The sequence below is a fragment of the Aulonocara sp. 'chitande type north' Nkhata Bay genome, linkage group LG23 (assembly GCF_057382095.1).
Source record: "Aulonocara sp. 'chitande type north' Nkhata Bay isolate Kocher_YH1m ecotype deep benthic linkage group LG23, A_spYH_male_GT1.1, whole genome shotgun sequence".
NCBI lineage: Eukaryota > Metazoa > Chordata > Actinopteri > Cichliformes > Cichlidae > Aulonocara > Aulonocara sp. 'chitande type north' Nkhata Bay.
The window spans coordinates 13,386,225-13,409,036 of record NC_141365.1 but is presented as its reverse complement, the minus strand read 5'-3'; the positions used below and the strand labels follow the sequence as shown (position 1 = coordinate 13,409,036).

At 40.3% G+C, this 22,812-nt stretch overlaps 1 protein-coding gene across 4 annotated transcripts; it reads right to left on the bottom strand.

Moving 5' to 3' along the window:
- Positions 1 to 1,028: 1,028 nt before the first annotated feature.
- On the bottom strand, positions 1,029 to 20,837 carry atp8b3 (ATPase phospholipid transporting 8B3). 4 transcript variants are annotated; one of them, XM_086282396.1, is made up of 31 exons: positions 20,577 to 20,837; positions 20,415 to 20,443; positions 20,082 to 20,181; positions 18,004 to 18,103; positions 17,398 to 17,465; positions 16,939 to 17,030; positions 16,699 to 16,812; positions 16,243 to 16,341; positions 15,613 to 15,674; positions 15,002 to 15,074; positions 14,687 to 14,757; positions 14,162 to 14,253; positions 13,911 to 14,069; positions 12,993 to 13,081; positions 12,714 to 12,907; positions 12,395 to 12,603; positions 11,308 to 11,339; positions 11,029 to 11,185; positions 10,619 to 10,807; positions 10,361 to 10,473; positions 9,808 to 9,975; positions 8,444 to 8,555; positions 8,240 to 8,315; positions 8,022 to 8,145; positions 6,755 to 6,941; positions 6,418 to 6,641; positions 6,244 to 6,327; positions 5,938 to 6,162; positions 2,875 to 3,013; positions 2,536 to 2,666; positions 1,029 to 1,536 (listed from the first exon to the last, which is right to left on the bottom strand). In XM_086282396.1, the coding sequence occupies exons 5-31, from the start codon at positions 17,420 to 17,422 to the stop codon at positions 1,396 to 1,398; spliced, it is 3,381 nt and encodes a 1,126-aa protein (XP_086138522.1). In that variant the 5' UTR covers positions 17,423 to 17,465; positions 18,004 to 18,103; positions 20,082 to 20,181; positions 20,415 to 20,443; positions 20,577 to 20,837; the 3' UTR covers positions 1,029 to 1,395. The 4 variants fall into 4 exon arrangements, with proteins under 4 accessions (XP_086138522.1, XP_086138523.1, XP_086138521.1 ...); XM_086282397.1 differs by having other exon boundaries at positions 20,082 to 20,168; XM_086282395.1 differs by lacking the exon at positions 20,577 to 20,837 and having other exon boundaries at positions 20,415 to 20,555.
- Between the last annotated feature and the right edge of the window lie 1,975 nt (positions 20,838 to 22,812).

The following is a 22,812-nucleotide window of genomic DNA, read 5'->3' as shown; positions in this document are numbered from 1 at the left end:
GCGAGGAATTAAAAAATGGCTCCGGTTGGTGGCTTTTGCACAGAGAACTATGCAAACACCTGACCCCCCCAATCCTAATTGTTGCTGCTGGGTCAGAGTGTAACCCTCAACCCCCTCTCCCTTCCATCTGCGACATTTAAACGCTCCCACTCATTTCGACCTTCACAGCCATTTACTCGGCCAATTAACCAATCCCATGAGCCCAGTGTGGGCGGAGTAACCCCAGTCACTCAGGTTATGGTGAGAGTGGCTGGGGACACAAGAGCACTACAGCATCCCATGTTTCACCACACTGAGATCACTTAACTTTACACGAACGCCCCAAACTGCCACTGACATCAAAATGGAGTCCATGCTGATGTTTGCAAGCCGATCCACCACACTCATGGCTCCATCGTTCTACAATGTTCGACTGTCTTTGTCCCCAGCGCCAAGGAAGGGCCACAATCAATGCAAAGACACTTTCATTGTACCTACTTAAGTTTACAAAGTCGTCTGGAGATGGTGGCTTATATTGCACTCGGACAGACAGACAGACACACAAACAGACACAGGCACATGCTGGAGAGGGTGAGTCTGCCTTTTGAGAGTGTTTGCTGAAACCAAAGATGAAATCAGAGGTATGACAATCTGGCTGCCAAACCTAGAAGACAATTTTCAGCTCTACGGGTCCTGTGATTTCCCGGCCGTGTGGACATTCCACTTATTGCACTTAAACACACACACGAACACACGTGTACATGCACATACCCCAGCGTAAACCCGTCACACATCTCCGCACCCACATAAACGAGGGAAAAACCCACTCGCGTCTATTCAGAAAGCCTTTTTTCCCCTCCTCCCACTGCAGAAGCCGGAGAGCCTGTGGAGGACTTTTAGTTTCATTCTAGTTGAGACTTTTGAGAAGGAGAATAATCTGAGTAATAACTGTTACAGAAAAATAAAAACTTAAAAGGATAATATGGGTAAATTGCGTGTTTTGAAATAAATTAACAAATAAAACAATTGTAAAACAAGGCTATGCTGTCAGTTTATTGTGTTTGGTTCGATCCTCAAAGGAAATCCGCTGTAACCTCAGCAGATGGAGATTTGATTTTTACCTCTGTTTGAACAGATCCAAAGTGCCAATGCGAAGATAATAAACAAGATTTATGATGCATAATATATTTTGTACATTATATCATTAACTTTATTTCGAAATAGCATCTGTACAATAGTGTAACAGAACTGCCCACAGAACCATACGCAAAACACTGAAAGACACAGAAAAGTTTGCTGCAGGAGCAGACGATAGATGTTATCTGTTACAAAAACTTTTAATGCAGCTCTCCATTACGTATGTTTCACACAGGCAGTCGCTTTTCGCCTTTGAGACAGCGCAGTTATGACTTGCAGTCACTTTCTCATGTGTGTCGCTGAGGTGATGTGGCGTCCGGACCCAGCTCCCTGAGAGACAGCATAAGAGGAACGGCGGAGAGGCGTCCCCCTTCTGAAACGAGACCTCAGTTCCACTGACTGATGGGATACACTGTGGACCTGGGTCACAGAAGGGGAGAAACATATCAGCGACTGTTTACTTTATATAAGGTTTTTGGGGGTGTTTTTTGTTTCTTTTAACCCAAGAGTAACAAGAAACTCAGTAAACTGAACCGGAGATGATGGCTGGGCATGTCAGCAGCAGCTACAACTGCAAGCATGATCTCCTTTCTGTCTCCAGTGTCTTCTTATTAAAGCTCCTTTTCTCTGGTCCTCTTTTCCCTCCTCTGTCTCTCACGCTCTCTCACCTCTGCTTTGGACTTGGGCACCAGCACAGCACCTGTAGGTAAGGTGTATCTGTGTCTCTGTGTTGTCCGGTTCCTGTCTTTTTCCTCAGGCGGCACACCTTGGGTGCATCGGCTAATCAGCATGCTGTGCTCACAACCCCTTTGCCAACCCACTTCTCAACAGACTCTCTGTCAACCTCTGTGGTCTGAGGATCCCCTCGTGCTCCATGCAGCCTTTGTTGAATCCCGTCTCTGATGATTTTCTGATCATCGCTGCAACTGCTGCATTATTCAGTAATTCTTTGAACTTCGCTCTCTGGTCTAGTGTACTGCATCTGAGTCTGCCGGTTCTTTGAAAATAAGCTCACAATAAACTGCAGCACATGACTAGAAAACGATCAGATAATAACAGAGAAAGAATAACTTGAGATTGGCAGAGTTTTTACGAGCTGCTGCAGGTTGTTTGGCGTGGTATGCGCTGTGATTGTTGACTGTGAGGACAAAGTTTCTGTGTGTTTCCTGTCAAGAGCTGCAGTTTATGAGTCTACAGTTTTTCTCAGTTTTTATGGCCCTTTTTACACCTTCTCTCTTTTGACAGAGAGATGGCATAAACTGAGCAAACTGTGAGATATGGAGCATGACATTCAGTGACTCGAAACCTAAATGGACATACAATTTACATTTTTAGCTTTTCCTTTTGAGAAGTATTCCTTTTCAAAAAGATACACAAGTAGATCCTCCGTTCATACTCTCCCATGCACAAAAAGATCACCTTGTGTTTGTCGTGGGCGTTGAGGATGACACTGAGGGCGTGAGCAGTCACTGAGGGCAAAACAGCTGTCCAGGCAACAAGCAGAGCTGTGAGCCACACAACTGGATCAGTGAAGGCGTAATCAGACGCACCTGATAAAAGGACAAAGATAGAGCAACTATATCTTTAGACAGAAATGGATAGAGAGCCACAATTTTCTAAAGACAAATTGAAATCAGCTCCTTGTTATTGCATGTTTTCTTTTTTGATTTTTAGTCCAACAATGGGATGTTATGTGACATCTTAAAGCAAAATCTCACAAGAGTGACAAACAAATAATAATAGGCCTGTGCTGAATACCAAGAAATATATATTCCTTGGGTGATTGCTCAAAAAGGAAGCGGTTGTGGGTGATCCTGGTACAGATGAAGAACAGCCCCACGGAGACAATTACAGCTGCTATGTTGAACTTGGTCCAGTATCTGGTCAGCAGAATAATCTGAGACGTGGAAACACATTAAAGGATAAAAGTCCAACTGGATATGCAGTACAGTGTTCATGTCAGAAAGGAGACCGAATAGTAAACATTTATATAATCATATAGTAAGTCTATACGAAATAACAGACCAGCAGATAGTTCAATTACTGTAAATAAAAATTAAATTATATAATTACGTTTTCTAAGGTCAGATCATTCCTATTTAGATCAGTGTTAGAAAAAAAGAAGAAAAAAATAATTACATTCAGATCACCAGTGTTGGGCAAGTTACTTTGAAAAAGTAATTAATTATAGTTACTAGTTAATTCTTCAAAAAAGTAACCGAGTTAGTAACTGATTTACAAGATTCTAAAAGTTATTAATTACTTGAAAAGTAACTATTGCATTACTTTAAATAAAGGTTTCACTCTCTGGGGTCCAGGGTATAATTGGCCATTTTAAACACTTTTGATTTTCCCTCTACATTTCACCTTTAGAAACTATTTACTTTCCCTTGTTTGGTATCATCCTTTTCAGCACAACCTCACGTGTCTGAATTTACAGTCATGTTTTCATTTTGACATACTGTATTAACACAATTGATCTAAAATCAGAGAAAAAAAAAACATAAAATCCTAGTAGAAAATGTTACATATGTTACTGTGATAACCACAAACATGTTTATTGAATCATATTTTATAACTTTAAATGCAAATATAAATTGTAAATTTTTTAATTAGATGCACAAGTTTTGCGAACAACAAAGTTATTTGCAGCCATTTTCCTTTTACCCTTTTTTTCAAACCATTTCAAACTATTTACAGAACAATCAGCTGTTCTGGATTCAATAAAATGCCGCACAAATTATTTGTGCCGCTCCAAAAAAATAATTTCTGTCCACTATAAAGGAGAACATCTCAGCCTGATACCTGCAGGTCTGACAGCAGGTGTATCACTCCTCCTGTTTTCTACCTGGAGACGGCAGTCGCCTCATTGTTCTGACACTCAACACAAAACTATTCACAACACTACACACTAACTACACAACACAACGTCTTGATGCATGCTCAATCATCCAGGTAAGTAATAGGGGTGCAACGATACACAAAATTCACAGTTCGGTTTGGTTAGATACTTTGGTGTCACGGTTTGATATTTTTTCAATACAAAAAAATGTTCATGCCTTTTTAATTTGTCATTTATTAAAATTATAAATATATATTTTTACTCAAAAGTACAGTTTTTAAATTTAATCTTGCTGAAACAACAAAATAATAATAAAAATAAATCTATCTGATCGAGAAATCACTCATATTTGGAAAAGAGAGTTTATTACAGAGAAATGGCTCTTTCCAAAATAAAAGCTATGCTTCTTCTGGGCTATATTCTCAGCAGCATATTAAACATATCAGGTCCCCATAAGGAGAATCATGTGCTAACGCTGTCTAAATGACTCGGGTAAAGTTTGTAGCATGCGTGCTTGTTGTTTTTGTCTGCTTCCACTTGTCTTTGCACTAGGATGATGTCGGTGTAAATGTGCAGTCATATTCGTTGTGTTCCCACTAGTGCTGTCAGTGTTAATCTCATTAAAGTGACATTAACGCCATAACGCGGCAAATCTCCGTTAACGAGCTACCGCGGCACTCGACAGTGCAGCCTAGGCGGAGTAGTTGAGCGCAGATCCACTAAGCGCTCAACACAGATAGCATCTTCAGAAGAAAAGTTGATAAATTCGTATTGTTCGATACATATGCGTACCAAACCGAAAGCACTGTATCAAACGGTTCAATATCAATACGAGTACTGTTGCACCCCTAGTAAGTAAATCTCCAAAAGTTGATTCTGTTCATCTGAACGTAGCGTTTTCAGTGGGAGAAACGTTTTGTCACTCATCCAAGTGACTTCTTCAGTCTCAGCTGACTGCAGGTTTCCCCAATCTTATAAACAGTACATTTGCATAATTACTGAAACCAGCCCACTGAAGGAACAATGGGCTGGGAGGTCAGTCCCTTCATCATAATTATGCAATGCTCATGAGAATTTGCAGAATTCAGAATAAGAAGCCTGCAGTCAGCTGAGAGTGACGAAACGTTTCTTCCACTGAAAATGCTACGTCCAGATGAACAGAATCAACTTTTGGAGATACACAAGACAACACATTAACTACACACTCCAAACACGCTAAACGTCACAAATCTCTCACATTTTAAAACTCGCGCTCTCTCTCTCTCTTTCCCCCTCTTCCTAAACAACCAAATGTCATGGTGCCATATCATTTTTTGATTGGTCGACATGGTGCATTTTTCCACCAACACAAACGGGCTGTTTTTTGTTTTGTTTTTTAATTTTTTGGTCATAAGCAGAGAGTGCTTTCTAACGCTCTCCTTAGACAGTAAACGTGGCGAAACTATATATGTGTGTATATATGTCTGTGTATATATTGTTTATTATGACTCTGGTTTTACGTGGTATATATCACCTTGTTGCTTTGTCATCTTAAAGTGGTCGTGTGATTGTCTTACCACGACTATTTTATTCTGCCTCAACCAAACAGCAGCATTAATGTGATTGTTTTGCCCCCTTATCTCCAGGTGTTGTGCCAAAAAGTGATCGTCTGCCAGAAAGTGATTGCCTTCAGCGGGAAGGCCTTCACTTTTAATGATCGCTTTCAAATGATTAAATATGTATTCCAACAGTGGCTATAGATGAATAGGTAATTAATTATAAAACATTTTGTAAACATTATGAAGTTTTCATAACATAACATTCACAAAAAACTTAATTAACTATCTACAAAACATTTAACCGTGGTTATTATAAATATAAATCAGTTAAAAATGTTACACTTTCTGTTTCACTGTGACAACTGCATCTATGAAAAAAAGAATAGAATAGCCCTTTATTGGCATTGCCCATGTACACACAAAACCATAAGACATCCTGACCTCAATCATGGCAGTGAACGTAACTGCCATGGAAACCGTGATCGCCATCGTCTGGTAGTCAAAGACCGTGTTGTCGAAAACGCAGAGCGGGATGAAGGCGAAAACGAGCGATGCATACACAGCATGCAGGAGTGACAAGGACAACTTGAGAGGGCTCACGAGCTCATGTCTCTGTCCACACTTGTACAACTCGGGAAAATTTAAGCTTTTTTCTGCGCTGACATCCTAAAAAAGAAAGAGGCGATTTTTATTGTTTAGACATTCACACTTATCTTCTTTTAGTTTAAAATAAACTCTCCAGCTCACCTGTTCAAAAAAGGCCAGGCAAAGAATTGGGTATGCACTGTAGAAAATCGTGTATAAAGCGATGAACCATGATTCATACAGAGACTGTGAGAGAAACGTAATTTTTTGAACCTCACTTCATGCCGTGACTATAAGGCTTTAACTGGCATAATTTAATATCTGTTTTTGTCTAACCTGAGCACTGAAGCCATTGAAGAAACCAAACCATAGATGCACAAGGGCAAAACTGCAGGTCTTAAACAGGAAATAGCGCAAGAAGAGGGAAATGCGCCAGTAGGACCAGCGGCCATGGACGAGAAGCAGCCGTTGCAGAAACCTGAACTGGGCCAATGCAAAGTCTGCATTCTGCACCGCCTGACCTCCCTCCACTCCTGCCAGACCCACACCAACATGAGCCGCTGGTGTTGAGGAAAGAGGAAGGAGGCAAATGTTAAAACATGAACACAAATGATCAGAGCACACTGATTTATTTTTACTTTTTTATATTGTAGAACTACAAATAAACCCTTACTCTTGATCATATTGACATCATTGGCACCATCACCAATGCTCATGGTCACTGAGCTGGTATGTTTTCTCACCAACGTGACGATTTCGGCCTTCTGTGCAGGTGTTACGCGGCAGCACAGCACAGACTGACAATGTTCTGCCAGGCTCATGAATGTGGCCCCCCATTCTGGCCTCTGGTCAAACTCTGTCTGGGGAAAACAACACAAATGCGTAGATGCAAGGGAGACTTAAATAACAAAGTCATTTATTATGGCTGATGCAAAGTCCAAGATACAAAATCCAAAAGGCAATAGACTCAAAGAGGACGTTAACAGATGCTCAGACAAAGAGTGAGGGGAAGGACTGGACTATTTATACACAAGAGGGTAATCAAGGAAGCAGGAACAGGAGGGTAATGAGACAAAACTGAGCTTAATTTAGACAGAGACAGAGGGGGGAGTAAAACTAAAGGTATGAAACAGGAGAGAAGTCAAAAGTAAAGCAAAACATGATTAAAAACAAGGAAACACAGAAATTTGAACTTTACAGAGGAGATAATGCAGGAAGAAAACAGAGGAACTAAGAAACTCTTTAAATACAAGCAGTAACTAATGCAAACTGAAGGCACAAGTACTAGTGAATAAATGAAGATCAACGCTAAATGATCAACAAAACTAAGAACCGAGAAACTATGAAGGAACCAATCAGAATTCTCAAAAACAACAAATCCAGGCTTAATAATAAACAAGAACTGAAATAAAGAAATAAAGGCCTGATAGTAACAAACAGAAGACTTTCTAGAGTTTAAAAAATTACTTTAACCACCTCACTGTACATAACCCTACAACAAAACCCTCGAAGGGGACTGGCGGCAGCTCCCGGGCCTTGCAGATCCTCATGTACTAAATAGAAGTGAATGAGTTAAAGAATTGAAAAGTTGAGAGAGGGTGAGGCACGAAAACGAGAACGAACAGTTTGTAGAAGTGGGGGAACAAACATAGATGAGAACTGGAAGCAGCATGTTTGGAGTTGTGGTCCCGCTCCTGAAATTCAGATAATTTATCTCCAATTAATGTAAAACTAATGATTTCTTGTTTGATCATTCCACTGGGCGCAAGAAATTAGTCCTAAAAGAAGAAGAAACAGAAGAATCTACTGCTCAACACCTTTTAATATCGCCTCTCCATGTCTCTGCAGAATACAACTTCTCATGAAACCAAATCGTCCGCAAATCATAAGATTTACAAAACTTTACATTGTCTATGTATAGCACAGGTTGGTGTGTTTACCAGCTCAGGTCCGGTGAGGACCACGGAAGTCTTTGCTACAGCCATCTCCTTGTCTACAGCCCACAGCTCTGTCTGTCTGGGCTTAAAGAAACTGACCTGTGGATCTGGGGACTGGAGTATCTGTCTGCAGGGGCAAACAAACAAAGATCAATGGGATGGTGTGAGCGTGTGTATGTGCATGTGGTTGGATGTGTCTGTGTATTTCTAACACTGCTAACCTCAGCTCGTCCCATTCTACTATTCTGCTATTAGGATCCAGTAGTTTGCAAGAATATCCAATATTCACTGCAGTCTCTACAAACACAAGGAAAGAAGTCACAGATGGAATCAGAATAACACAGAAACCACTGTGAAACGTTATTTTTATGACACGTTCAGAATTTATGCCATGCTCCTTGTTGTGTCACAGCTTATCATAATACCTTTTTTGTCTCCAGTCAGTACCCATACTTTAATCCCGGCCTCTTGAAGTAGAGCAATGGTTTCAGGCACTCCATCCTGAAGTCGGTCCTCAATTGCCGTCACCCCCAGCAGCTAAAGCAAGACTTAATTTCAGCATCCATACAGCATATTCACATTTTTAAATATTACATACATATTTCATACCACAAAGTTCTATGACTATGCCCATAAAAATATGAAATCAGCCCTTTAAATTAGACTAAAGACTTCTTCCGGGGAAGAGTGCCTACCTGTGCATTTGTGCGTGCCCTAAAACTCCTGCAATGTGTTGGAACAGACATCTTTCAAATTGATTATCATTTTAGAGAAGCAACCAAAGTCACAGTGAGAAAGACTGTATTGCTGCAGGCAATAATGTTATCAATGTGTTGTGTGCTTGTTGCATGCACTGCAGTTCATGCAGTTTCCACAAAATAGTGATGCAGCAGAGAGCAGACTGAGAATAAACGACGCCATCACAAACTACCAGACTTTCAAACATCCCCAGTGTTTGTTATCTTAATTAACTGTCTACAAATATCTCTCAAAGGTATGTTTAAAAATGCAGTTTATTGAACAGTTTCTGATGCATAAAGTGCAAGAACACTGCAGTGTTTTGCCTCAAATCCTCATGCAGTTAACCTCTCAGCTATAGGGGAAAATACACAAAAAGCTTACGGGTCTGACCTGCGACTTTTGCCCCCTTTACTGATGCAGGCAAATTTTCTGTTTTTAGCTTGTGGTGATAATGCTGAGTGGACTGTGGTCAATCAACAGTTTCTTGCAAACCCAGTGCAGTTTGGTTAGATGTTTAATCACTTACAAACATGCTTCAAATCAGTAATCTATTTGCTGTTACTAAACCAAACAATGGGCAATAAAAATAATAAACAAATATAGATAAAAAGAAACACATTTGCATTTTAATATAGAATATTTTAAATATTATGAAACGTAAAAAGTAAATTAAAATTTTGGACGTCACAGTGGAACTCTGTTTTGATGTGCCGAGCGTGGTAGGACAACTCATGACTGACCTCAAGCTTTGCATGAGATTCATTCACTGAAAATGGTGTATGGTGAAACCAGATCTTTGTGATTGTAGTCTAAAGTTGTATGACTGCATCAGAGTCAAAAATAATGTGAGAAACTTGGTCAAGTTTAACCTTATAAAACAGGTTTTAACGAAGAAAATTTTTTTTTAAATCAGTCTGCGCTCAGCTCCACAAATGCGAAAATAAATTTTGGGGAAAATAAAGGGCTGAAATCTTTAAGCATTAACATTATTAGAACCCTTTAAATGAAGAACTGACAATATATAAAACCACACTGAGCACGAGCCCACCTGCAGGTCCATTTCCATCTCGTCATATAATTTTTCCAGCAGCGCGTCACGGTCGCAGGTGACCATGGTGGCAGACTGAGCCAGAGTTTTGTTCCACTGCTCCCATGATGCTTCAGGAACAGATCGAACCGCAACGCACAGTGTCCGCAGACAGGCCTCGGCAAACAGCTGACAGAAGATAAGTTAGATTGGTTTTTGATAGGCTGACGTTATTTACTGAGTAATCCTTCAGGCAGAACTGGAAGAAAAAAAACAAGCGATAATCAGGGATGCCTCAGCTATCTCATTAGCTAGTAACGACTGGTTGGATCCGTTCTTGAAAACCTACTAATCATTGATTAAGAGCCTTCAGTATAGTGTGTAGATGGTTTGATGATGTGACAAATGATAACTGTAGTGGAAGATAATGTAGTTTTAGTCTGTGTAGACTTGCACACATCGCAGTCACAGAAATTTGAGAGCAAATGCAGAGTACGTGATAACTGTTAACAGGACGGAAAAAACATTACGTTAATTTAGCTTAGCATAGTGATTCAAAACAGGAATGGTTTACCTCTAGAGCTCTTTCAGTCCTTTCCTGATGTGGAGAGTCCTTCTGCAGTCTCTCCAGGATCACTATATCTGCCCCTTTACAGTACAACTTTATTCCACCTTCTGGCTCCCGCACTAAAGGCAAAAACCCCCTCTTAGTATGGACTAAACAAAAGGATGTCTAAGAAATAACAAAAGGCTGTTTGACTTAGAATCAAACCTGTGTGAGCCAAATGAAAAAAGCTATTATATGCGTGTGTTTAACAAGAGCTGCTCTCACCCAATACAGACATGCGTCGCCTCTGACTGGTGAAGTCCAGCAGTGCAAGGAGCTGATACCTGCGAGTGACGCCCAGCTCTGAGACAACAATAAAATCTCTCGCCCTAGAAAGAAAGACCCAGCCCAGCTCTCTGGCAGCACCAACAAGTGCTTCCTCATCTGGGGACGCAGCCTGGTAAACTGGAGTCTCTGTGGGAACGCGGTTAGTGCACAAAGGAGGAAAACATGTTGTCTTCCAGAAAAGGACCACAGTTATTCTGCCATGCACATTCAGATTAGTGATTTACAGGTTTTCTTAGATAATAGCAGAGAAAAAAAACCTTTAATCTTTATTTAACTTTAGTTAAGTTGACAAAATTCACAACTTAGGTAAAAAACATTACGGACTCACGACATGTGCAAAGCCTTACGTTTCTTCCACTCTGTCATGACAGTATGGCATAAAGCCAGCGCTGTAAGGAACTGTCTGCTGAACGGACACTGGTTCCCTCTAAGTCTGTCCACGAGGGCTGGGGCTGACATAAACAGGCCACCACAGGAGAAAGGATTCCAGCTTAAATCCATGGGCTGCCCAAAGGCGGGGAAAGAGGTAGAATATAAGATGATATCATTTCAAACATATACTGAAGGATCTTTAGGGAATACCTTAGAATAAGGTTAAGTACATATAAAAAAGTGTAATTGTTTACCTCTACATCCTCTGCCCCGACTGAGGCATCACCTGTAAATGTATAAAATAAGACATTTATTTATTAATATATATGTTTTAAAGAAAGAAAAAAGAAAGTGTCATCTGTGGTGAAGGTTGGTATTAATATTCTCCTGTGGTGGTGAATGTTGGGGTTACTGTTGCACTGAGCATGTTAGGAGTCTCCGCTGGCCTTTCTCGAGGGATGAGGTTTATGATGTAAGCATCTTTCTCCAGAGTCGTCTTTGTTCAACTGTAAATCTTTGCTGTCTAATTTGAACTTACCTTTACCTTGTACGAGTTTTTAATGAAGGAAATTGCTGCAAATAATAACTCAGCATGTAACCTCACACATTACTGGGCACAGGCTGTACTGTTGGACCATTAGTTGCTAACAAAGTATTCTTAGGGGAACAAACTGGGTCATTGCTGCTAAAGTTGTGTCACGCTGATGAGAAAAACTGATTTAAAGCTTTCGTGTGTGACTTTGTATCAGCGGCTGAGCAACAAAGACACGCAGTTCTTTCTGTGCTACTTCTGTGCTACTTTAAGCTGACTCCAAAAGTGAGTCGATCCCATGTTTAAATGCCAATTTTATTAATATAGCACATTTCACTACACCTAAACTCATTGTGCTTAACACAGAAGATAACAACATAAAAACCTTTGTGGGTTTACAAAGCCTTGAGGAAGTGCAAACAGCAAAAATAAAATAACAATTGCCACACTTTATGACATTAACCAAAATTGCTAATCTTAACTGACAACTTCTATCTCTCAACCAATCCAGACATGGTGGCTTCATCCAAATAAAAACTGCATAACTGGGCACTTTGCAATTACATTTTAAAACACAGATTCTAAACATCTGTGCAAAATCATCTGATGTATTCTCTGTTAATGAGTTTTGCTTTTGTAAAGCAGAGTATTTGGCTTGTCCAAACATCCACCTGCCCATGTGGCATGACCAGAACATGGTCTGGCCTGCTTTAAGCTGAAAAATTAAAATATCACATTAAATATAGTGTTTTGTTTAGTCACGACACACTTTCAGGTCAGTAATCTGTAAAAGAAGGAGCTCTTGTTACCATAGATTTCCCCAGCTATGCAGCATTGTCTGACGAGCAGGCGATTCTGGGTTAGTGTTCCAGTTTTGTCACTCAGCAGGTATCCCACTTGGCCGAGCTCCTCGTTCAGTGAGGTATTCCTAGCCTGAGCCGGTTTGTCTGCCTGCTGCCAATACATCTCCAAATCCCAGCCAATAAACAGGCTGTGGACCGTGTGGACCAGCTCAAACCTGCAGGCACACACACATGCATGCATAATAACCCAACACACGCACGCAGATGTGCATACCCACTTTTCTCCCCACCCACAAATGATTGCAGTATTGTAGATGGAACTAACGAGATGTAGAGGGCTATAGGCATGGCTGGGCTGAGAAGGATTATGTAGCTCCAGTAGATGAGGAATCCGGTGTAGACAGCATTGCTGTTAAACACCAGAGCAGACAGAACGCTATTCTGTCTCATGAGCTGAGCAGAAAACACGCCACTGCCAATGGCAAGGAACAGAGCTGCCAGCAGCACACACAGGACTATCTAGACAGAGCACAGACACACAGGGTATATAAAAACTGCAGAAAATGTCTCGTGGTTGTTATTCTCATGCCCTCCATGCACTCACCCCCATCACCACTTTGTTAAAAACTTTTTCCATCTGAGTCCTCTTCAGTTTCACTTTCCCGCTGTTCCTCAGGATCTTCGTGTCTGCGCCTGCCATTAAAAACACCACTATTAGATGCTATTGCTGACCGGGCTGATTGAGTAGACGGTCAAGCAGCCAGAGGGTGAGAGTTCAAGCCCGCATGTCAACAAGCTTCTGCTGATGTGCCCTTGAGCGAGACGCTGAATTCCTAGCAGATCTGGGGGTTTCTGACCCCGGTGCAGGGAGGTCAGGGGAAGAGAGGGTTTTTCTTTGCAGGGATCAATAAAGTATCACATTATGTTTTCCGACGATGCTGTCTCAATCTCGCAGACTGTGGAAAGTCGCTGAACTTTGTGTGCAGAAATGACAAAACCATTCTAGGGCAGAAAACTGATTTGAACTCAGCCCTACAACAGCAACAACATGCAAGCTTTGATGGAAGCAGGTTATGTCGAGTGCGAGTTTGCTTAGAGTTATTGTCAGGCTTAACTGGGGTTACACCAGTGGGCAGCTTCAGATTAATAGTATGAAACTCATCTCTGGATAAATTTGATGTACTGATCTGCTTAACCAGAACGGGAAGGGTCAAAGCTATGGAATCCGTGACACTTCTGCCTCGTCCAATAATGTCAAATCAATGATGACTCAAAAGACAGGAAGAGCCTATAATCTGCCAGACGCCCACAGCTATAAGAGTGAGGTAATCAGGACCATTATTAGCAGCAGATTGTATTCCTCATAATAACATTTGTCATTGAAGTGAGTGGAGGCAAGAGTGCAAGGTGAACATAGCAGATCTGGGAACATTGTGTAAAAGTGATATCGCTGTGCACTAAAGTAACAGTTTTCTGAACACAGATGACATAGTTCCACTCCTCTTTCCCATCTAAAGAGTACCGGTGTAGATAGCCAAGCCGTACGCAAAGGTTGTGTTGCGTAGGACTGTTCCCCTCAGCAGGATGTGCTCGCTGTCCAACAGGAGACCCTCTCCCCGCCACTGCAGCTGACCTCTGAAGGTGTACAAGCGGTTGTTGGGTTCCTCACAGCGTACAACACCTGGGGGAAAAAAAATCACATTAGATCTCACTCTTACTATTTGGTTTTTATAAATGCACATCTGTATTTTTAATAAAAATAGGTTTATTCACCATCAAAGGAACTGAGGGCCTCCTCTGAGGGATTAGAGGTCAGATCTTCGTGTGTAGCGCTGAGCGCCTGTCGGTACTTGAGGTTGGTTTCTCTAAATGAAGAAAAAAACGGAAGTGTTCATTACAAAGTCAAACAAAAGAGCATCAATACACTGAAAATACTGAAAACACAAATTAATGTTTTGGTTATATGGATGAGGGCAGTCGTACGGTCTTAATTCTGTAGTTTATGAGTTCAATAAAAGACGATTTGTATGCACTGACACATACAGTCACACCTCTGCCTCCTCTATTAATAAAGATGTTACATTTATGTCATGTTTTCAAATTTTCTCCTTCACAAACATTTTTTGACGCCCATATTTGAAGCATTTTTATTGTCCTGTTCAAAGACTTAGAAAATGTATCATTACTGTTACTGTCTACTTTAAGCATCATAAACGTTTCTGCATTTACATCAGTGTGTGCGGTGCCAATACATTTTAAGAGAATTATTCAGGGACCGGACTGATTGTGTCTCTTTACCCATCTATATCAGCCGTCTCCACGTAACACAGACTGTGAGGCTCTGAGCTACATAAAAGAAGAAGATCGGCCTGGGTGGGAAAACAGAAAACGTTAAAACAAAGCAGAGAGGGTGATGAGGGCGAAGGTGTGGAAACACAAACTGACACAAAGCACGCACTAAATCCAGTTGGATCCAGCTATCCTAAGAATATACTGGGTTTTTTTTTTACCGTGTACTGTATTTTCTAACAATATTATTGTTATTATATTCTCGAAACAAGGACAAATAAAAATTGCTGCACATTTCTACGTTTTATGAATCAAGAAGCTCACTGGGAAGACTTGGTCTTTGTGGATCCGCAGCACATCCCCCACACACACGTCTTTCCACTTCTTCATTTGAAAACTGAGACAGAGAACAGACGAGAACTGAACGATTGAGAAGAAAAAACCCTTTTGAATGGTTTTCTAGACAAACTCAAGCAAAATGTTTTAAAAAGCAACACATAAAAACATAATTAGTAACCAACATTCAAATTAAAGTTTTGTTCAGGGCAGGAATTTACAGATTCATACTGTTTAATTACAAAAACAATGAATCATCTTTACACTGGTTGTGTTTTTTTGTGCATTTAGTTTGTTAGTTCTTTGCAGGACAGCGATGATTACATGAAATAGTACAATTCTTCTGTAATATGTGTAATATTTGCAACATAATATTCTCAGAAACAGTAGAAGTTAAAAAACGTGTCATTAAGAGGCTGGTCATAGTTCTTATCTTTCAATAAGTGGGGAAACTGCTCAGTGCATTTGCCCTGCTCTAATGCGAAAACGGGACTATCCAGGGATTCACTCATTCACACTTCATTAGAGGTTCATTAGAGGTCTGTTTCAAAGTGGAGATGTGTTGGCTCCTGAGAGAATAACCCCGCCTTTGTCCTCACCTTTGGGAAATGAGAATGTCACAGGGTCTGGAGTTAATCTCAGAGTCACTGCGTCTTCTTGCCTGTATCGGATGTAGGGAGAGAAGGACGGAGACAGATGGAAGGAGAGTAAAAGAGAATGAGCAATTGCTGGGAAGCATGACAAGGGTGGAGGGTAAGAGTGATGGACAAGGAGCAAGCGAGAGGGAGTGAGGGTGGCCATGAAAGGTTGAGAAGAAAAGAGGAGAAAGGAGAAATGCCATTACGGGGCTCTACAGTGACACCAGCTGGGAGATTTACACCCTCCACTAAATGATTAGTCAATAGAGAGGGGTCAAGCAAGCATTTCACCCAGAGCTGTTAACGACCGTAACTCAGCGATGCACTTAACCAGGGAATTCTCCATGCAAAACATCACACCTGCATTTAAAAGGAAAGGCTTTAATGATGGGAGAGATAAATTAATGCTACTGGGATGACTGGTTCCGTCAATGAGGAGAGGACAAGGAGTCAATGAGGACAGTGAAGGAGAGAAACAAGTAAGTGGCATGGGCATAAAAGCATGCGTGAGCCCGGTCACATACTTATATTCAAACTCCTTTATCTGTGTGAGCGGAAACATGCAGCTCAGAGAGGGACGGGAAGCCTCACCATGTCGTTGCTGAGGTCTTTCAGCCCTCTCAGTGAGAGAATGGAGATCAGCGGGATGATGGTGATGTACCATGGTACTGATGAGATGGCAGGGACACACTTGAAACCACATGCAAACACAAGCACGCGTCAGCCACATCATCCAGATAAAGTTCCTCCACCATTAATATAAACTATGCAAAATGCTTGCAAATGTCTGCTGAGTTAAGTTCATTTTGACAAGCTACATTAACCAAATACGAGCTGGTTTGTGATCACGCTCACTAGTAAAAAAAAAAGAAAAAGTGAAATATAGAAAATTAGCAGCATGCTATATCAGGTGTAAAATGTAAAAATGTCAGCATATTAAATTATGCATTTGTTAAAGCTGAGCTGACAGAAGCACACAAAGCAGGATTTTTGGATTCATAGCATGTAAAAACAAAGCGACACGCCACAGCAGAGCCTTCATCTGACCTGCAACACCAAGATGAGGAGATAATAGACATTGGCTGCTCGCTGGAACTGTTCAAATAGCGTCAGGGGCAGGAACGTCAAGGGGGTGTACTTGTAGCTGCGCACCACATTGTCCTGGCAACCGATGCGGAGAGCCATGGAGAGGGGCAGGTAGAAGACACACATGCAAACATCAGCGCATCAGCCTGACTCTGAATGTATCAGCAGGTGTAAGGTTTTCGTGTGGGATGGCTGACTCACAGCGGATCTCCCCCAACGGAAGCACAGAAAGGATTTCTTCTGTTTTGGTTTGTGGTAGTGGCGGCTGTTTGCTCTCACCTCCCATGTGAAGCCTGTCAGAAAAACTCTGTGATCTTAGACAACATTTACATAAAGTGATTTTTATGAGTCATTTTTAACAGTGATTACAGATGCAAAGAATTTCCTGCACTGTGCGTTTTCATGCAGGTGGATGCTGTATAGTACCTCTGTCAGTCCTCTCCTCATATCCCCCACTTAGAGTCTTAAGAAAGTTAAAAAAAATACTCAAACAACATCTGCTAAAGAAACTTTATCTACTATAAGAAAAAAAAATCAGCGTGGATGTGAAGGTTGCAAATCAAAACTGACATCCAACTGCATTTCTTTCTGGACGGATCTTATGAACACAGATATGAATACGGTGTCTGAAATAAAGTACAAAGATCAAAAGAGACGTACCAGATTCAGCACTTTCATTGACCATGATGTTGATGAAGACTTGGACGCTTGCAGACTCCTGTTTGCTGCTACACAAAGTAGAAATATGTTTTATCAGCAGACATGCAAACTCATCGCAGTTCAGTGACCACACAGGCAGCAATTTGATCTGAATAGGGCTGAGCTCATCAAAATAACCTATTGGAAAAGTAGATTTCACCTTCTTTCACCTTCTTTCACCATGTTTTAGTGGAAAAAACACAAAAACAGAAACATATTTACACTTGAAAAAACACCCAGTTAGAGAGGAGATGATAAATGGTACGGAATGGCCACAGCAGGAATTATGATTTATTTCATTTAATCATTTGAATATTATTGCGTATCCAATGGATACGGGAGATGTGCTGTGGAACATTCAATCCCTTCGGTAGTACATTCTTGGTTTATCAGTCGTGTACTTACACTTTGTTACTGCTGATGTGCTGATTTAAAAAGACTACCCAGTTCTCTGTAAAGCGTACTCATACTTGATTAACTACACCGTGGCATAAACAACAGGTTACTAAGGCAACCTGAGGGCAACAGCAGGCTGACACATGTATGATAAAATACTGAGACGAGTACCTGATCTTCCTGCTGAATCTGGAAGCTAACGAGCAGTCCTGGTGAAAGAGGCGCGAGGATGTTCGGATCCAACCAGCTGCATTAAATCTGCAAAGTTTTACTAAAACAAAGAAAAAACAGACTCATCAACAGAAGATTTGTATGCTAAATTTTACCTGTTTCTAAGTAACAACCATCTGGGCCATTTAAAAAATTGGAAAGCCATAAAGTTTAACTCGTTTAACTGCTCCTCACTCACAGAGTTACAGGTAACATGTCTACAAATTAAGGAGTACTTTACTGTACGTTCCATTTAGAGTATTGCTCTAATATCTTTCACAGTACTTCTACTGTAATCTCATTTATAGTATTTTTACTCTGTTTTTACTGCACTTTTATTGTATTTTCCACTGACACTGATTATAGTATTTTAACTGTGAACTCATCTATAGCATTATTACTGCAGTTTATTTTATGGTACTTTTTTCTGTATTTGTGCTAAAAAACGCTTGTGTTGTGTGTTCATTTACAGTACTATATTTTCATTTACATCATTGTTGATTATTGTGAAATATTCTAAAACTCTCATTTTTAACCTGTAAAAAACATTTGAATTGCAGTCCAGCGCTTTAAACTCAAAATTGAACCCTAAAAGTGAGGTTCTCATATAGATTTGGACGTAAAATATGCTTTTAATTGTAAAATATCACTTTGAAATTATGAACAGTACTTGCTTATTTAAAAGGAACACCGACTATTTCCACTTGTGGGCCTCAGTAGTGTCTCATATTAAAGCATATCATTAAAAATCTATTAAAGCACTTTTATTGCTTATAAAAAATACTCAATTTAATAAACAGGAACCCTTTTTCAATAAACACTGTTATGCAGGGGGGAAAAAAACACATAACAAAAAACATTAATAACTAAATTTAGTAGAATTTGCCATCTCATGACCATGATTCTTTAGCAATATTGACTTAATTTGGAGAAGATAAGAAACAACTTGTCTTTTTCATCTTTTGTGAACTCTGAAATCCTGGAAACAAACTATGAGCAGATAATTTTGTCTTTTTTTTGGACATTTGGTGGCCGCTAACCAGCTCATGTGTTCCTTACCAGCTTGCTAGGTCGTTTATGTAGCAAGATTCAGCCATCACCTGTTATTCAGGTGTTTGCGTCTCTCATCCTGCTAGAAGACAGACTCATCTTGGGCTGGATTTCATGATTATAATCTTTGTTATTCTCTGGAGGGTCACTCTAACAGAACTAACAGCAGGAACTGGTTCATTTGCCACTATCTCAGGCCGGAAAGCACAACAAGAGCAACCAATAACAGTTGGAGTTCATCCACAGGACGGAAGACTCACTGGAAATGTTATTTGTCACAACACTGCCAATCCCACAAATAGAATCGAAATCTGTGAGAAAAAAGCATAATATATGCACAACACCTGACACCATTCCACTACACTGTGTGAAAACATGTTTAATGAACCACCTTGTTACAAAACAGATGATAAACATTGTGGGATGTCTCAAGAAAAATAAGGCAAATTTTAACTCTACACCTCAGTTTTTAAGAGTAAGTCTACCTGCCCTTATTACACATAAATGACATGTTATAGAACCCAGTGAATCTCCTAAGGCAAAACATTCACACTGAGTATTTTACCACATTATTCAAGCAACTTGTCAAGATCTATGAATACTTCAGCCTTTGCTTACTTTTCCATTCTTGCGCAATGGTGCTGGAATGGCCACAGTAGGAATAGCGGTTTATTTTATGTAAAATCATTTGAATTATTAATTAAATCTCTGCAATTTCTACTGTTTACAAAGATACCAATGGGCTGGATTGGATATGGGAGATGTGCTGGACGTTCACACCCTTCGGTAGTACGTTCTTGGTTTATCAGTTGTGTACTTACACTGTGTTATGTTACTTATAAATCCCTGCTGCTGATTTAAAAAGACAGTTCTCTGTAAAATGTACTCATACTTGATTAACTACCCTCTGACATAAGCAAAACGTTACTGAGGCAACCTGAGGGCAACAGCAGGCTGACACATGTATGATAAAATACTGAGACGAGTACCTGATCTTCCTGCTGAATCTGGAAGCTAACGAGCAGTCCTGGTGAAAGAGGCGCGAGGATGTTCGGATCCAACCAGCTGCATTAAATCTGCAAAGTTTTACTAAAACAAAGAAAAAACAGACTCATCAACAGAAGATTTGTATGCTAAATTTTACCTGTTGCTAAGAAACAACCGTCTGAGCCTTTTAAAAAATAAGAATAACAGAAAGCCTGGGAGAATATTAAACTCTTTTCACTAATCATTAATCCTGTTTGTACTGCTGTGAACAGTAACTCTGTCATTCTTAAGTAATAACATATAAACATACAGTTTTCTTTAAGTCACAAATTTACCTCCATTGTCTGCTGCACAGTCCACGAGCCTGTGTAAAAAACATTACAAACATCTGTTTAGCTTAGTCATTAATACTGACTCCACAGACCACAACCAGACATTAACACGAGTGTTTTCACAACCATTCTTCAGCTGCTTTACATAGCTCAAATCTGCGCTACCTGTCTCCCTCCTTTATCCCTGTGCAACATGACTCCACCTTTCTCGTTCTCCCATGTGAAGACTCCAGTAACAGACTGTACTCCCCGAGCACTGTACCTGAGGAAAAAGAAGGTAACGTAGGAGGGGCATCAAACCCTCACATGCATAACAGATCACTGTTTAAATCTCAAATGTGAATAAAGCACAATTAGTGATTTTAAAAGAATCTAAGCCAAATAACTTGAATGAGCCAGAACGTCCTCATGAGGATATGACAGCACGGCCATTGTGTCAGCAGTGGGAGTATCAGTTTACAGGAATGTGAACGCTGTGAAACTTTCAGATAAGGCAGGCACAGCCGACACACAGTCTTTCTTTCTATCTGCAAAATACTTTTAAATGTGCACACAAATTAAACAGGTGTCAGTCTCCGAGTGCTGAGTTTAAACAGCGGCTGAATTAACGATTTTTTGGTGAATCCTGGCCTTGAGTATTTGCTCAATGCTCTATAAGCAGATTTTCTTTTTCTTTTTTTTTTAAAGCTTTATTGCCTTTGCTGATATTTGCATATGTATGTATTTGGATCTTAAGCAATCCAGCTCAAGTATGAGCTCATCCATTTTTCTTTGATAGTTTAGAAAACCTAATGTATGTAAGTAAAGGAACGTTTTAAATTATTTGATATACACCAGTCTTCTCCTGTCTCCTCCTCTTATTTAGGGGCTTTCTAACAAGTGTTTTGAACTTCCTCATGAATCTAATGCCACCTGGTGGAGGTGAGCACCCACTGCAGATCAAGCATCAATTGAAGGTCAAAAAGGGTGAATTTATAAACAGTGGCAACCCCGAACAAAAGTCAGTTTGCTGAATTGATGCTCACTCAATGTCAGTTAAATGCACTTTTTGTGGTTTCATATCTCTTTGTCTCCATTGCTCTTTCCTAAGTGAGGTCCCCCCCACAAACGCCACACATCTACACCTGAAGGTGTGTGTGTATCTTATTTCTTATATGTGTCTCTATGTGAGTGCGTGTGCATATCTAGGGCAATCTTTCCTATCTATTTTTACAGCTGGGCTGCAACGCAGAGTGGTTAAGGTGATGTGCCAGTGGTGTGGAATGGGTGCTTCAAGGCCTCCACAAACAAATGACAATCGATAGGCCAGACTGTTCCCACCAACAGTTTAACCGTTGGCCAACACGGCTGCAAACCTCAGAGCCATTAACGAAAAGTGGATTTGTCTCTTCGAGCCTGCGGGTTTGGTCAAGGTTCAAGGCAATATGTCAAAATACGCAAATATTAGAAATTACAGCGTTTCAAAGTCATGCAACACAAAAGCTTATGTTACAAAAATCATCAAAGTAAATAATGAAACGTGGACATTTTAAGCAGAAACGTGCTCTCCTAAACTTCACATTGGTAAAAACACTGCCAGTTACGCAAAGATGAGGCCTTGATACCAGACTGGAGGTCACTTAGTGGTCACTGATAGAGCTGGACTGCTAAAAATAAAAAATAAACAAAAAGCACATTATGGGGTATTGCTCATGTATGTATGCATGCTAGCTGCCAACAAGAACCAGCCTCTGTAAACATTAGTGATCCCTTTATTTGTTTTAACACCTTTTAAATACCCAGAAGTGACCAATAGATAAAGACATCACTTAATATTAAAAAAAAAAACCCTATTTAGATTGCATCTTGTTAGATTCACAGTCTTACTGCGGTAGTTAGTGAGAAAAACAGATGACAAGTTTAACTTCCTCATATCTTGCTCAATACAAAATGGAAACATGCAAACTGCTAAACCCGAAGGGGGCTAAACACTGCAATAACGACCGCAGCAATCAACACACAACTCGTTTCAGGAGATTATAATGGTTGATGTGCTGAGCTCTAAAAATGGCAGATTATGACTGAAATACTTTTAAATAAGTTAGTTACTTTGCTGCTACTTGACAAAGCAAGGGTGCAAAGTGATAGGTTGTTTTAGGCTGACTTTTATTTTAAACACATCACAGTTACAACTTTATACAAATCTTACACTGACAGTTAAAACCACAGGTGGCAAAACAGACACATTCATTATCACTGCGCTATTTATCAAATAGTCGGGGGGGGGGGGGGGGGAACGCCCAGAGCTTTTATTACATGCCTAATGAGCTTATGTGTGTTCTCATCTTCTACTGTATCTCACAGGATCTCAGCAGTGCATGATCCTCAGGCCACTCATGTATCAACAGCACAGTAAGTGTGA

Excerpts from the sequence above, each read along its gene's own strand:
- atp8b3 (XM_086282396.1), bottom strand. The coding sequence starts at position 17,422 with ATGGTCAATGAAAGTGCTGAATCTG. Across the intron at positions 15,075-15,612 it reads GACATTCTCATTTCCCAAAG|TTTTCAAATGAAGAAGTGGA; the intron begins GTGAGGACAAAG and ends TCTCTGTCTCAG. Across the intron at positions 11,186-11,307 it reads TCGGGGCAGAGGATGTAGAG|CCCATGGATTTAAGCTGGAA; the intron begins GTAAACAATTAC and ends GCCTTTGGGCAG.